Genomic DNA, 13,739 nt, shown 5'->3' with positions numbered 1-13,739 from the left:
ATTTCTTTCCTGGGCCAGGCAGCTGTAGCTTTACGCCGACCCATGGGCTAGCAGGGAGAAAGGCATTTCAAAAACACGCAGGCAATTTTAACTTCTGCTCCCTGGGACCCGAACAGTCGTTGTTAGAGGGATGGAGTATTGTGGCTCTGCTCCTGGAGGGTTGTTTTTGCCACGACAGGTAACGCTGCATCCACCAGGGCCTTCTACCAGTGGGACTGCACCGAGAGAGGCAAGTTCGGCCACAAACAGAGAGTTGGGGCCCCAAACTGGCCACGGCTGGCGAGCGCGCCCAAAGAGGTGCTGAAATAAGGCAAGTTTGATGAAGTGAGCTGTAGCTCACGAAAGCTTATGCTCAAATAAATTGGTTAGTCTCTAAGGTGCCACAAGTACTCCTTTTCTTTTTCCGGAAAACATTGGCGTTTTAGTAGTAATCAGCAGAGAGCACATGAAGTCTGATCAAAACTGCAGCAAGTTCTCCGAATTGTCGATGGGCCCCTGCTAGGCCTGCTTCTGCTCCAGCTGTCTGGAGTCCCTGTCTCCCTCCTCTCCGTTTTCCTCCCCCCAAAGCCACATGGTGGAGAAAGGAGGCACGACCTGGATCCTACTGCCCCTACAACAGGGGTGGGTGGCTAATGCTCCGGGTGGTCCCAGCTGGGCCCCATTTGACCTCCCCAGGGTAGCAGTCCCTGCTTTGGCTGCTTGTCTTCCTCCTGGAGGGACGATGGCCGCAAAGAGACAATGGCCCAGGGTAAGTCAGGTGCCGATGGCTCTCAGGTGATTACTAGCCAGCACTGGGGTCAGCCAACAACCTGGCGGAAGACAGACTCTTCCAAGTTTTTCTGCTGGACCGTCCCCTGTGCTGACTGGGTGTTTACCCCTCTACCCTTCGCCTGCCAAGTGCCCTGGGGCAAGGCAAGGCCTTTATTTCCTCTCCCACTCCTGTCAGTTTAGACTGCAAGCCCTCTGGGGCAGGCACTGTTCTCGCTAGGGTTATACAAAGCACCACGCACAGTGGGGCCCTTGCCTCAGCAGGGGCATCCAGCTGCTCCCGTGACATAAGCATTATAAGGCTACTGGATGTCCGCTCTCTCCCCCATTGAAGACTGCACCTACAACAATGCCCAGCTACAAATCACAGCCCCACCTTGGCTTGCAATGCTAAGGTCCGTCCCCGCCTCCACCACTGTGAGAGCTCTCCCGTCCCCCAGTAGCCACCCATCTCCCCAGGGCTGCTTGGGGGGGCTTTAGTTTCCTCCCCCAGAGGACTGCCCTTAGCAGGTGCCGGTGGCTCCTTGGGAACTGAAACCATCTAAGGTTTGAGGAATGGAGGGTGCGTTTGTATGTGGCACCCCTGGCCTCTACTGGAGGGAATCAGAACTGCTCAGCGGCCTGCAAAAACCGGCAGACCTGAGTTCTGTCCCCACCGGCACCAGGGTGGCCCCGCAGACTGCAATTCGACTTGGCTGTGGGTGCGTTTATAGTATCTAAACAAACCGCTTTGGCTGAGCGCGTACTAAATAGTGGTGTCTCTGCCAGCGGGAAGCTGAGCCAAGATGCTCTACTGAGCGCTTGGATCTACTTTATGACCTTGCTGGCTGGATACTGTGTGAACCCAGGGGAAGTGGCAGCCGCGGGAGAAGAGAGAAATTTTGGGTGCCAGGAAAGTCTGGGCTTTTTTTTCCCCCCTCAACACAACGGTTTCCTTTAAGAAACTGTCTCAGGAAGCAAAGATGGTGAATCTAAAACCACTACTAGGGTTGGGAAATCCATATGGTGAAAGATTCAAGCCTTAAGTCCAGAGCAGGAGCCTGAATTACTCCACTTTTACAGGCCTAAGAACACTGGATGAATTTGAATCCAATTAGCAGAGATAGGATCAGCGCTCCAAATCACAAACCCCTTCCTAAACACTAGCAGGAAAATCCTTTGCACACTTCTCCTGTCTCTATAGTGGGCTGACCCAAACACCTGGATCTGCATGTGAGTTTAGAATCGGGATCCAAATTTCACAGCTGACCCTTATCGCTAGAATGGGCTGGACCAAACTCTTACATCAATGGGTGGGGTTGGAATCTGGAGCCAAATTTCACAGCTGGCCCTTATCTCTCTAATGAGTTGAACCAAGCTGTCAGATCTGCAGGTGCATTTGAACAGGGAATCTAAATTCACACCAGTCCCTGATCTCTCTCATGGAAATAAAATTCTGGGTCTGATCTTCTTGGGGAGGATTTGAAATTTGGATCTCAGGTTTGTCCTGTGGGCCAAACATATAAAATTCTTCCACTGTAAGAGCCAGGAGAGCATCTGTGTAAAACCGGCCTCTTTGTACCCCTCCCACCTGCTCTCTGAGGTCCCCGATTCCCAGGTGCACACTTTATCATGTGTGCAAATACAGGGCTCCTCCCCTTAGCTTGCAGCCAATGTGCAGCTCTGGCAGAGCAAGCCGGACTCTGTCCTGCATCACGCTTGTGGCCAAGTTCTGACTGCAGAAGCTTTGGTGCTGTGGAGGTGAAGCTGGCAGGATGACTGTCCACTTCCAGCTGACATGTGCAGAAGTCACCCACTGACTAGATCTCTTGGAAGCTCCATGGGTGTGGCTGGCTGGGGTCCGTGGCAATCTTGTCTCCCTAGTTTTGATCCCTGTGGTCTTATTCCCCATTTTTATCCCAGCCCCTACATTTTGTTTGGAGTGGGTTTTGCTTTTTTTTTAAAGTAAAACTGAGCCAAACCCACCAAGTCGCACCTGGGTTTGGGGGGGAAACGCACAGTATTGTTGAGCTGTGGTACTGCAGTGCTAAGGAAAGTCTTAAGAGGTCTATTCTACCTGTTCTAGCATCTCAGAGGGGCATAAGTATCAGGGCCTAGATCCTGAGAAGTATTTAGACACCTAACTCCCAATGCGAGTTAGGTGCCTAAATACCTTTGAGGCACTGGGCCTATGATCTTAATTTTACAGATGGGGAAACTGAGGCATAGGGAAGGGAAATGACTTGGCAAAGCTCACACAGCAGGTAAGTAGCAGAGGTCAGACAAGAACTCAGGCATCTTGTGCCCCAGACTAGGACCCTAACTACTAGGCAATGTGGCCTCCCATAGTCACATGCTTTTTAATCATTATTTATTTGTATTACAGCAGCCAGAGAGCTCAGGGCCTTGTTGTGCTAGGTGCTGTACAGACATGCAGGAAGAGACAGTCCCTCCCTCCGAGTGCTTAGAGAGGTTGTTTTCCACCCAACCCCATACACTGGGCCAGGCTCACTTGACACACAACCAGGGTTGTCTTGAAACTCAACCCGGCCTCTCTCCATCTCAGGGGTTGTCCACTAGAAAATGGGCCTAAAGCAGCCCTCCCCACCTGGGCTCAGGGTTCAATTCCTGGCAGCCCCCAGCTGTCCTTGGGACAGTCCCACTCGTGGTCTCAGTCCCCATGTGTAAAATGTGGATAAGAATTCTATGTCTGTCCTGTCTGTTTCGATTGCGAGCACTTTGGGGTGGGGACTGTTCCTTGCTGTGCATGTGGGCGGGACCCGGTGTAATAGGACCTTGACTTTTCCGCCATTCCAAGGGCAGACGGGATCCCTGTGATCAGCTAGCTCCTAAATAACATATCTGCAGGACCCCTTTGCTGGGGCCTCTGCGCTGCCTGATAACACATCCGCTCCCTGCAAAGGCACAGAGCCCATGCCCTCTTTGTGTGTCTAAATTGCCCCCCTGAAGTTGCATGAACCCTGAGGTTTCTCCCTTGTGGCTGTTACCGCAGGGGCTGGGGAGAAGGGATTGCACAAGCCCGCAAACTGAAGAGGAACCAAGTCCAGCAGGGCAGGCCGAGAGCCTAGCAGCAACCTAGCTATGTGGGATAGTGGCACCGCAAGGCCCTCCCATGCCCTCCGGGCTTACTTAACCCCCAGAGCCTCAGCCATCAGCACTCACCATCCTCCCCCAGCGTGAAGGAGCAAAGAGAGCCGTCATGGGGAGCACCAGCCTGCTGCTCCTTGTGCTCATCCCGGCAGGTAAAGGAAAACAGACTATGATGCCCCTCCAGGGGAGTAGGGGCTCAGTGGGGAGGACCCATGAGGCGAGGGTGTCTGAGCACAGACGCTCCTGGGCTGAGCAATTAGATACTGAGAAGCGGCAGGGCATAGGGTCTTGAGACAGCTGCGGTGGGTGGCTATGTACAGGAAGAGGAAGTATGGCCTAGTGGTTAGTAAGTATGGCCAAGCTGGGGCTTGGCAGAGCTGGGTTCAATTCCCAGCACTGTCCCAGATGTGCAGGGTGACCTTGGGCAAGTTGCTTCAGTTCTGTGCCTCAGTTTCCCCTGTGTAAAGGGAGGGATGATAGCCCTGCCGCCCAAGGGGTTGTGAAGAGAAACGCTTCAAATGTCAAGCAGCGTTCTGACAGTGGCCATTGACTTCAGTGGGGCCAGGATTTCCCCCCATGCCCCTGAGCATAAGTACCTCAAGAGAGGTCTGATCTACTGCCCTCCGTCTGGGAGCCAGGCAGAGCTGAGCTTTAATCCCAGCATCTTCCCCATGACCTTGGATGTACTTAGGGCCTGTGCCTTAGGCTGGGGGAGAGATGTCACCTCCCGGCCCGTGGGCACAGCCCCTGTGGAAGTGAATGGAGCTGCGTCCAGTCGGATTTGACCCCGAGGGGGCGACTCGTCTGAGTCAGGGTTGCATAATCCAGCCCCTGGTGCGTCTCCCCAATGCTCTGACACAGCCATTCCCAGAGCCCCGTGGTTCCCTGCCCCTTTGGGAATCCTTGCTTTGCCCCCCCCATCCCCCAAGATCATCCATTTTCGATGGTGGATTCTTCCTCCCGCCCCCCCACCCAAACAGCTGTTTGGTTTGGGACAGGTGCCCTGGGGAGCTGGATTATCGGGGGGAATGAAGTCAAGCCCCATTCCCGGCCCTACATTGCTTCCATCCAGCTGGATGGCCAGCACGTCTGCGGGGGATTCCTGGTCTGGCACAAGTGGGTGATGACGGCGGCTCACTGTGTGATTCCCAGGTAAGTCACAGCGCTTTGGGGGACCCCATTTGGCCATGATGGCTGCATTCCCCTAGGATGTGAAATAAACCCTGCTCCCCTGACATTCACTGCAAGGGGTGGAGGATATCCTGCCCCACTGCTCAGCTCAGGGACCTTCCCAGGAGCCCTCAGCCCAGCCCAACAAAGCCTAAGCACCTAGTTGAAATCTCTACCCTTGCTGGGGACACAGGTTCAAATCCCAGCAGGGGCACTTCAGCCCCTGCCCCTTTCAGGTGGGCATGCCCCCCATTTCGAGCTCCCATCCCCTTATTTTCTCTGGCCTGTTCCTGGCTCCAGCCCTGTGCCAGGCAGGCCAGCCCCGGGTTGATTTCAATCCCTCTCGCTGTGCGTTTCAGACACTCCCCCTCCTTGCGTGTCGTGCTGGGGGCTCACTCCCTGAAACACCAGGAGGCCTCTCAGCAGATCTTCAGCATCCGGGAGTCCATCATGCACCCACACTTCAATGCCCGGACGGTCCACAATGACATCCGCATGCTGGAAGTGAGTTGCTCTGGTCACAACAGGAGTTTCCTTAGATCCCTGGTGGAAACAGAGAAGCTCACAACCTTGATGGAAACCTTCAGCGGCTCCAAAATTCTCAGAGTTTAGAGAGAATTTTCTTTTCTTTTTTTTTTTGGGGGGGGGGCGGCGGCGGGAAATCAAACTCCCATCTTCTGTTCCTTACCCTTCCATCCTCCACCCCCACTGGGAAATCAGGCTCAAATTTCCCCCGGGTCTGATGACCATACTAAAGCCAGCAGAGGTCACAACAGGGCTGAATTGGACCCACTGCAGCAAATGCCAACCAGAGGGTTAAATGACTAATCTGTTGATGTCACGTTCACATTAAGAGTGCAGCCCACAGAGCTGGGAGGCAGGTATTTGTGTGGGGCGCAGATCAAAGCCGCTCAAAGCTGGTGGGTTCAAAGGAACGTGAGTGGTTTGCATTGGCCTTAGGTGAGACTGTGGAGGAGGAGGTGAAATACAGGGACAAAAATGAAGTCGGTTTCACTGTCATGTTGCAATCCCGGCTGTCCCCAGCCAGGGCCTGGGGTTCCCTGGGACACAGCAAGGGGCATTGCTGATGGCAGCCGCGGGACAGCCCGACATAGTTCGGCGGCAGCAGGACAGAAGCAGCCCCAGTACCAGCCCCTGTCTCCTGTCTGAAGGTGGCACAGGACTCGGGATGTGGGTCAGAACAGGAAACGCAGCCCTGGGCGGAATGGAAAAATCTCTCCCCGCCACCTGTGCAGTGGAATGAGGGAGTCTCCGGAGAGGAATAACTAAATCAGCCACTAGGTGGCCTTACAGCTCTGAAAAAAAATAAATTCAGCCCTCTGCAAGTCTGGGGGCTTTAGCGGAGTTGCACCCGCTTTCCAGCCAAGCTGGATCTGGCTCCTGGAGTGTGGAGGAAGGCAGGGAGCAGAGGCTCTGAAGGATGGATGGCTGCACCATCGCTGGCTTGACCCGAACCCTGCAGCGATCACATTCGACGGGTTCTCTTTGCGTGACTTTGCGAGTCAGCAACTTTAGTAAATGGGAGCCGCTGGGTTGCTGCTTTCAACAGCGTGTGATGCTGAGACAGGCTCCTGTGCATTCGAAGAGGCAAAACCAGAGCCGGGTGTGTGTGTGGGTGTGTGTGTGGATAAACCAAGAAATGGGACTGTATTTGTATCACAGCCCCCCAGCAGTGATTGAACCCAGGGCCGCGCCTGTCCTGCCAGCTCCACTGGCTAGGCGGGGCAGCTGTAGGCTCGTGAACCTCTTTACATGATTCAGCCACGAGCACGAGACAGACCCCCCCCCAAGTATTAACATGGGTCACGTTTGCTCTCGTCTCCCCAGCTGAACAAGTCGGCCATCTTTACCCAGTTTGTGAAGCGGATCAGGCTCCCCCGACCCAACACCGACCTCTCTCCCGGGGTTGTCTGCAGAGTGCTGGGCTGGGGCGACACCTCCAATTTTGGCACCGTCCCCACCGAGCTCAGGGAGACCAAGACGACCATCGTGGACAGGAAGATCTGCAAAGCGCTGTGGGTGGGTCACGTCAACGACGACATGCTGTGTGCGGCCAGCCTCAACAGCACCCTCCAGGGGGTCTGCTCGGTAAGCGCCTTCTCCTCCTCCAGGCGCCCCTGCGGAGCCCACGCTGCCAAACCCAGCTTTGGAGGGAAGCCTGAAGCTGCTTCCGGCGCCAGTCCATAGCTGGTGCTGTGATCTTCCCCACCGTAGTGCCTTGTCCGTGCCAGCCATGACCCCTGCAGGATCAGATCCATGCCCGCTCCGATTCCAGCACTGAAGTTCTCCACCTGGTTCGGTCAGTTCCAGCCAGAACTCCGAGTTTCCTTCCAGCGCCCAGTCACCCAAGTGGTTTTTAGACTTCAGTGTTGTGGGATAGTGCCCTGTAGGACCCCAGCAGTGTGGCCTTTCACACCCAGCACAACACCCATCCATGCCTGGTAAGGCTACTGCCACAGAAACTTTCCCCACACTGGTGGCTTGCTATCTGGAGTGCAGGCAGCAGCGCTGTGCCTCTCGAGGCCAGGCCAGGAGTCAGGGGAATAGGGAGCCAGGGAGAACCCCAGGGTCTGTCTGCGTCCAGCAGCCTCCTTCAGTAAAAATCCCCTTTATATTCACTGCAGTCCAGACCTGACCCTTCTCTTCTGCCTAGGGTGATACAGGGCCAGCTCCAGGCTTCGTTTTGATTTCCTAAGACTTCCTCTTCCTTCAGACTTAGCTAGTCTCGTCCTTTACTAACAGGTTTCCTCTTGCATTGTAGGGTGATTCCGGGGGCCCCCTCGTCTGTGGGGGCAGGGTACATGGCATAGTCTCCTTCTCCGGGCAGAGGTGTGGGAATCGCAGGTACCCAGACATCTACACTCGGATTTCCAAGTACATCTTCTGGGTCCAGGATGTGCTGAAGCGCTTTTAATACTGGAGATGAGAGCTGTGGGGGCTCCTTGTGTGACAGACATTCTGAAGAGGGGGGAGTTGGGACTGAGAAAAAGAGGGAGGGATCTTTCTCTATTGGGCAGTTAACATGCATTTCACTATAAAGTCTATGGGGTCTGGTGTTCAGGATGGGGGGAATGGGATCAGGACTCCTGCGTTCTATTCCCAGCTCTGTGAGGGACACGTGGTCTAGTGGCAACTAGCAGTCAGGGCTTCTGTGTTTTATTCCCACTTGCCCACTGACAGCTCTTGGGGTGAGTCCCTTCCTCACACTGTGCCTCAGTTTCCTCATCTGTAACATGGGGAGAAAGGTACCTCCCTCACAGGGCTGTTGAGCGCCTCATGAGTTAGTATCTGTGAAGTGCTTGGAGATGCTCAGGTGAAAGGGGTAGAGAGGTGATGCCCATGATCTTGCCTGAGATATTTCAGGACAAGCCTAGCTCTCTGGACCCACAGTTCCCTGTCCTACGCAGCCTCACGAAATGGGTGTACAGAAGGATACATGCCTTTCCCAGACTGCCTGGAGGATCATCACCTAATCCACGTATGCTGCTTGATGTAATACAACAGCCCAGGTGGGTCAGCTGCACCCAGGATTGAACTTGCAACCTTTGGATCTGAGCACACAGGCCTCTATGGACTGAGCTAGAAAAGCCACCTCTGTGTCCACTTCACAAACCTCTATGTAGCCCAGCCACTAGCGGTGACACAGACCCCCACTGTTGGCCTGAGTTACACCGAAACCCTTTTCACTGTGCTGTCCCAGACAGCCACCCCAAGGCAGGGTGGGCCCCACTCTCACGCTGACCAGCATCAAAGCCTCTGGGCCCGCAACGCTGGAGCGTTCCACTTACACACCTCTGCCCAGCTGGCACCTGAAAACCTGGCAGAGGCTGATCCATCCCGTTACCTCCATTGACACCTGCCCTGTGGTCTAGTATCCCTCCAGCCATCACCCTGCAGGGACAGAAACGCTTCGCTGGGAGAAGCTGGAATGGCCATCACTGCTTGCGCCTCAAAAACGGGTTCCTCCCCGAGCTCGGGCCCCGTTTGTTTGCCTCTGCTGCCTTTGGAGATTTCCAGCCTAAGGAGGCAGCGGGGTGGAGCTACAAACAAGGAGCCTGCCCAGGCCTCTCCCCAGCCCTGTGTGCAAGAGGCAGCCACATGCTTGGTCCTTGCAGCCCTGGCATGCACGGGGTGAGCCCTCTGCACTAGTAGGAATTGAGGGGAAGGGGTTCATTGCACCAGGATAGCTGGGACACCCAGTCTGGGCCTGTAGCTGGGGCAAGCCTTGGAGCAGATCCTCAGGAGCAGTGACTCTCCAACTGCACTCCGTGTTAGGGGGTGGGTGCACCTGAGCCGGGCCAGGGGTCAGTGGATCAAGGGGGCAGGTCTCACCTCTGGAGCCAGAGTAAGAGCCCGTTGGTATGCCCGTAGCGCAAGAAGGGACCTGCTGCTCTCTGGTCTGCCAGCAGGGGGCGTATTTGGCTGCATTACTTACAGCCCGATCCAAAGCCCACAGAACTCAGCGGAAAGAGCCCCGGCACACATCTACCCTGCAAGGAAAGGGGCCGGGATGGAGACAGCCTCGCGGCATCAAGGACGAGCACAGGCATAGCCTGTGAATGCGACGACGTAGCATTTGTCTGGCTGCGGCTAGGGGGCACTATGCTGCTAGAGACACTATTTCAGAGGCGACTGACGCCCCGTCCCTTTGTAACCCGTAAATAACCTCTGGCAACAGTCAGGGTGTCAGGTTAACCGCTAGCCCATACCCCCCTTCCACAGTTAGGTATAGAGCCAGCAATCCTGCCCCCCCGCCCCCCAATCCTGCTGAAACCACTAGATCACACTGCCTCCCCCAGAACTAGCAACAGCTGGAGACTATACACCTGTAGCTATTTATCCCTCAGAAGGACCCAAACATGAGAGGATACTTGGCCCGGGGAGGATAAGTTGGTGTGTCAAATTCTTGCCTTCTGTCCCGCCCCTCTCAACTTCTCTCTGCAGTTTCCGTTGCTTTCTCCTTCACTTCTTGACTTAAACTGTTGGGTAGTGTTCCGGCAAGACTGTTAAACAGCTGCCACCTTCCACCCCAGAGGTGGGTGCATCCCAGTGGCGGACAAAATGATCAGTATTTCTTACTTCTCCCAGGGTGGGGGTGTGCAAGTTAATGGGCTCATGGCTGTAAAATGCTTGGAAATAAAGAGCACTGAGGGGATACAGCCTGTCTGCAATGATTGACAGGTCTGCAGTCCTTGGGGAGGGTGGTTGTGGCTTGCAGGTGTGGCTGGTGTCCCATTAGGCCTAGACTTAGTCCCCCTGCCATGCAAGGTATCGTACTCCAGATATTATTTACAGGCATTTCTATGGGCACCTTGTGGATACTAACAAAATTAGGCCTCCCAGAAGGATTATTTACTCCTGGGGAGTTCTGTGCCACTGTGCATGCACAGAATTTATGTCCCCCGCAGATTTATTTGTTTCCCTGTAGAACAATGACTTTCTGATGAGGAAGCAAAGGGAAGCCACAAGAACGGTCATGTGACCCTCCCCAGCAGTATGTTTTGGGTGACCAGGGCAACTGGCAGAGAGGTAAATCACTGTGGGGCAGGAGGTGGAACTGGGGGAGACCCGGCTGGTGGCTCCTACCCTGCACCAGGCTCAGCTGCTAGTCCAGGCTGGGCTGGGGAGGACAGGACTTCCTCTTCCCCTGCAAGGCAACCAGGGCCAGGTCAGACCTACCCCCAGATTTCTCCCCCGGCTGCAGGAAGCTCTGCAAACTTACCCCCCCCCCCACACACAAACATACTTCCTGCACCCATTGTTCCTCAGCTGCAGGGGGAAGGATCCCTGTACAGGGAGCTGCTCCCCGATCTGCCCAAACCCCGTGCAACTGGATCCCCTCATATCCGGACCCTCCTGCCAAGCCTCACCCCAGCACACTCAGAAACCTCCTTATGAGCCCCACTCACCCTGCACTTGGATCACCCCAACAAGCCACACCCAGATCCCCACCCCACGAAGCCCCAACCTGTTGCACCTGGGTCCCCACCCCACTGAGCCCGCCACACCCAGACCCCCCGGCTGAGCCCCAACCACCTTCACGTGGACCCCCCTGCAGAGTCTCATAACCACTGCACCCACAACACACCCCTGTGCATCCAGATTCCCCACACACACCAGGATCCCCCATTGAACCGCCTGCACCCAGACTGCCCCACACAGAACCCTCTCAACCCAAATCTGGATCCCCCCACACTAAGCCCCTCCACACTTGGATCCTGCCTTGCTGAGCCTGCCTGGCACGGAGGGGCAGGGCCCTGGGGTGTTTCTGGGGCAGGCCCGGGCATTGCGCTGTGTCAGGGTTGGGTGCAGCCTCACCGCTGAGTCCGTGTCCGAGGGGGAGCGGAGGGGAGGAAGCTGCAAAGTGACCTCCCACCTCTGTGCAGCCGGTGGCCTGTGCTCCCCAGTGCCATGCTAGAGCCTCCACATTTATCTGACAAATAAAATTTGCCAAATTTTAAAATATTGTGCACAGAATTTTAATTTTTTTGGCGCAGAATATTTAATTTTTTGGTGCAGAATGCCCTCAGGAGTAATTATCCTCTCCATTTTACAGATGGGGAAACTGAGGCACAGCTTGGGGCAGAGACTTGCTTAAGATCACTAAGTGAGTCAACGCCTCCTCCAGAAGCCTTTCATCCCTGCCTCGGCGTATCCAGCGGCCCCTGCCTCTGCTATTCCCCCCCCAGACAGAGAGAAGGGAAGTGGGCTGGTGCCTTCCGCCCCCCAGGAGGAGTTGTACCTTGGTGGCCGGTGGTGTCGTGTGCTGGGGCAGGCTTTGGCATCACCCATCGCACAAGCTGCACCGCCGGGGGCTTGTTTCCACCTCCCCCTCCATTTCTCAATCCCCCCTGCAATGACGCAACTGGCGACAGTGGTCAAACGAGCCGAGACTCCTTCTGGGACCTGGCTGGCCACCAGCACAGGCCACACATAATGCGGGTGGAAAGGGAGCCGCTGCTGGGGGCTGATGTTGCTTTCCTGTTGGACGTGTGGTTGGGCTGATGAGCCTGGGGATGTTACCTGCCCAGTGGGGGGGCTACCCAGTGGCCTCTGGTTCTTGAGTCACACAGAACAAAGCCCTCGGGGCTCATTCCTGAGCCCCAGCCAGCTGGGTCAGTGCCCCCTACCCCAATCCCCAGCCAGATCCTGTAGCTGACAATTTCCCTAGGGGTGGAATTAGATATCTATTAGCTTGGCCCCAGAACAGCTGTGGGGGGGGGGGCGGGGAGGGGGGAAAGCAGCCAGCTTGTAAAGCTAATGCAGGGAAACTGGAGCTGAACGCCTTGCTCCGCCTTCAAGCAGCCAACCAGTCACCTGGGCTGGGAGTGCTACTTCCAGGAGACCACACAAGAGGAGGTGATGGGCGCATGGGCATCAATGGCTATTAGCCAGGATGGGCAGGGATGGTGTCTCTAGACTCTGTTTGCCAGAAGCTGGGAATGGGCGACAGGGGATGGATCACTGGATGATTCCCTGTTCTGTTCATTCCCTCTGGGGCACCTGGCATTGGGCACTGCTGGAAGACAGTTTTGTGTGTGGTTTTTGGAGGGGGGTGGGGGGGTGAGAAAACCTGGATTTGTGCTGGAAATGGCCCACCTTGATTATCATACACATTGTGAAGAGAGTGGTCACTTTGGATGGGCTATTACCAGCAGGAGAGTGAGTTTGTGGGGGGGGGGGGGGCGAGGGTGAGAAAACCTGGATTTGTGCTGGAAATGGCCCAACTTGATGATCACTTTAGATAAGCTATTACCAGCAGGAGAGTGGGGTGGGAGGAGGTATTGTTTCATGGTCTCTGTGTATATAATGTCTTCTGCAGTTTCCACAGTATGCATCCGATGAAGTGAGCTGTAGCTCACGAAAGCTTATGCTCAAATAAACTGGTTAGTCTCTAAGGTGCCACAAGTACTCCTTTTCTTTTTGCGAATACAGACTAACACAGCTGTTACTCTGAAACCTGCTGGAAGACAGAATACTGGTCTAGATGGACCTTTGGTCTGACCCAGTTTGGCCGTTCTTATGTTCTTAACCAGTTGGGATGCATCATCCCCAAGCAGGCTTGGCTTGCAATAGGCTCCAGGCATGTTAAAATAACCCAGAGAGCATCCCATGGACACAGAGACCCGCACCCTTTACCCCCTGCTGTCTTACTCTGTTCCTGGGGAGGGGATGGAGTAGGTAAGGTAAAGGTAGCTTTAAGTCATCTATATGCTCCCCATCGTCTGAGGCTCCCTGCCCAGTGCTTGGTGTAAGTTAGAGCAGCCTCAGGAATAGAACCAGGACTCCTAGCTCCCAGTCCGCTGCAGTAGCCACTAAACAGCACTCCTCCCAAGAGCTGGGGAAAGACACCTTTGCTGCAGTCCTTTGCTACAACGACTAGTCAACACTGCCTCTCCCAAGCCACCCCACGCTGACATACTGCCTACTATGATCTGCATCGGGAGGCCCATCCTGTTAAGTCACAGCTTCTAATCCTGGCTACCTCTGGGCCTTGCACTGAGGCTGGGACTGCCAGCCCCACGGCTCCTTTCATAGGTGCAGACTGAATGCAGAATGCTGATTCGATGACCACGCGGCCAGGTGCCCCCTGGTCAATGACAGGCCATGCCCAACGTTGCACACAGCTCAGACACTCCTCAATAGCCCATGAGCTATAGGATGGGGATAGCATGGGGTTAGCCAACACC

The 13,739-nt window shown here is 55.2% G+C and overlaps 1 protein-coding gene across 3 annotated transcripts; it reads left to right on the top strand.

Annotated features, from left to right (window-relative positions):
- Nucleotides 1-3,578: 3,578 nt before the first annotated feature.
- PRSS57 (serine protease 57) lies at nucleotides 3,579-12,823 on the top strand. 3 transcript variants are annotated; one of them, XM_048831129.2, is made up of 6 exons: nucleotides 3,579-4,010; nucleotides 4,839-5,010; nucleotides 5,388-5,532; nucleotides 6,877-7,137; nucleotides 7,811-7,893; nucleotides 11,606-12,823. In XM_048831129.2, exons 1-6 carry the CDS (start codon nucleotides 3,968-3,970, stop codon nucleotides 11,616-11,618), a joined length of 717 nt encoding a protein of 238 aa, XP_048687086.1. In that variant the 5' UTR covers nucleotides 3,579-3,967; the 3' UTR covers nucleotides 11,619-12,823. The 3 variants fall into 3 exon arrangements, with proteins under 3 accessions (XP_048687086.1, XP_048687085.2, XP_048687084.2); XM_048831128.2 differs by lacking the exon at nucleotides 11,606-12,823 and having other exon boundaries at nucleotides 4,857-5,010; nucleotides 7,811-8,384; XM_048831127.2 differs by lacking the exon at nucleotides 11,606-12,823 and having other exon boundaries at nucleotides 7,811-8,384.
- Nucleotides 12,824-13,739: the final 916 nt, after the last annotated feature.

Source organism: Caretta caretta, chromosome 25, assembly GCF_965140235.1.
Source record: "Caretta caretta isolate rCarCar2 chromosome 25, rCarCar1.hap1, whole genome shotgun sequence".
In the NCBI taxonomy this organism is placed as follows: domain Eukaryota; kingdom Metazoa; phylum Chordata; order Testudines; family Cheloniidae; genus Caretta; species Caretta caretta.
This window is presented reverse-complemented; position numbering and strand designations above follow the sequence as displayed.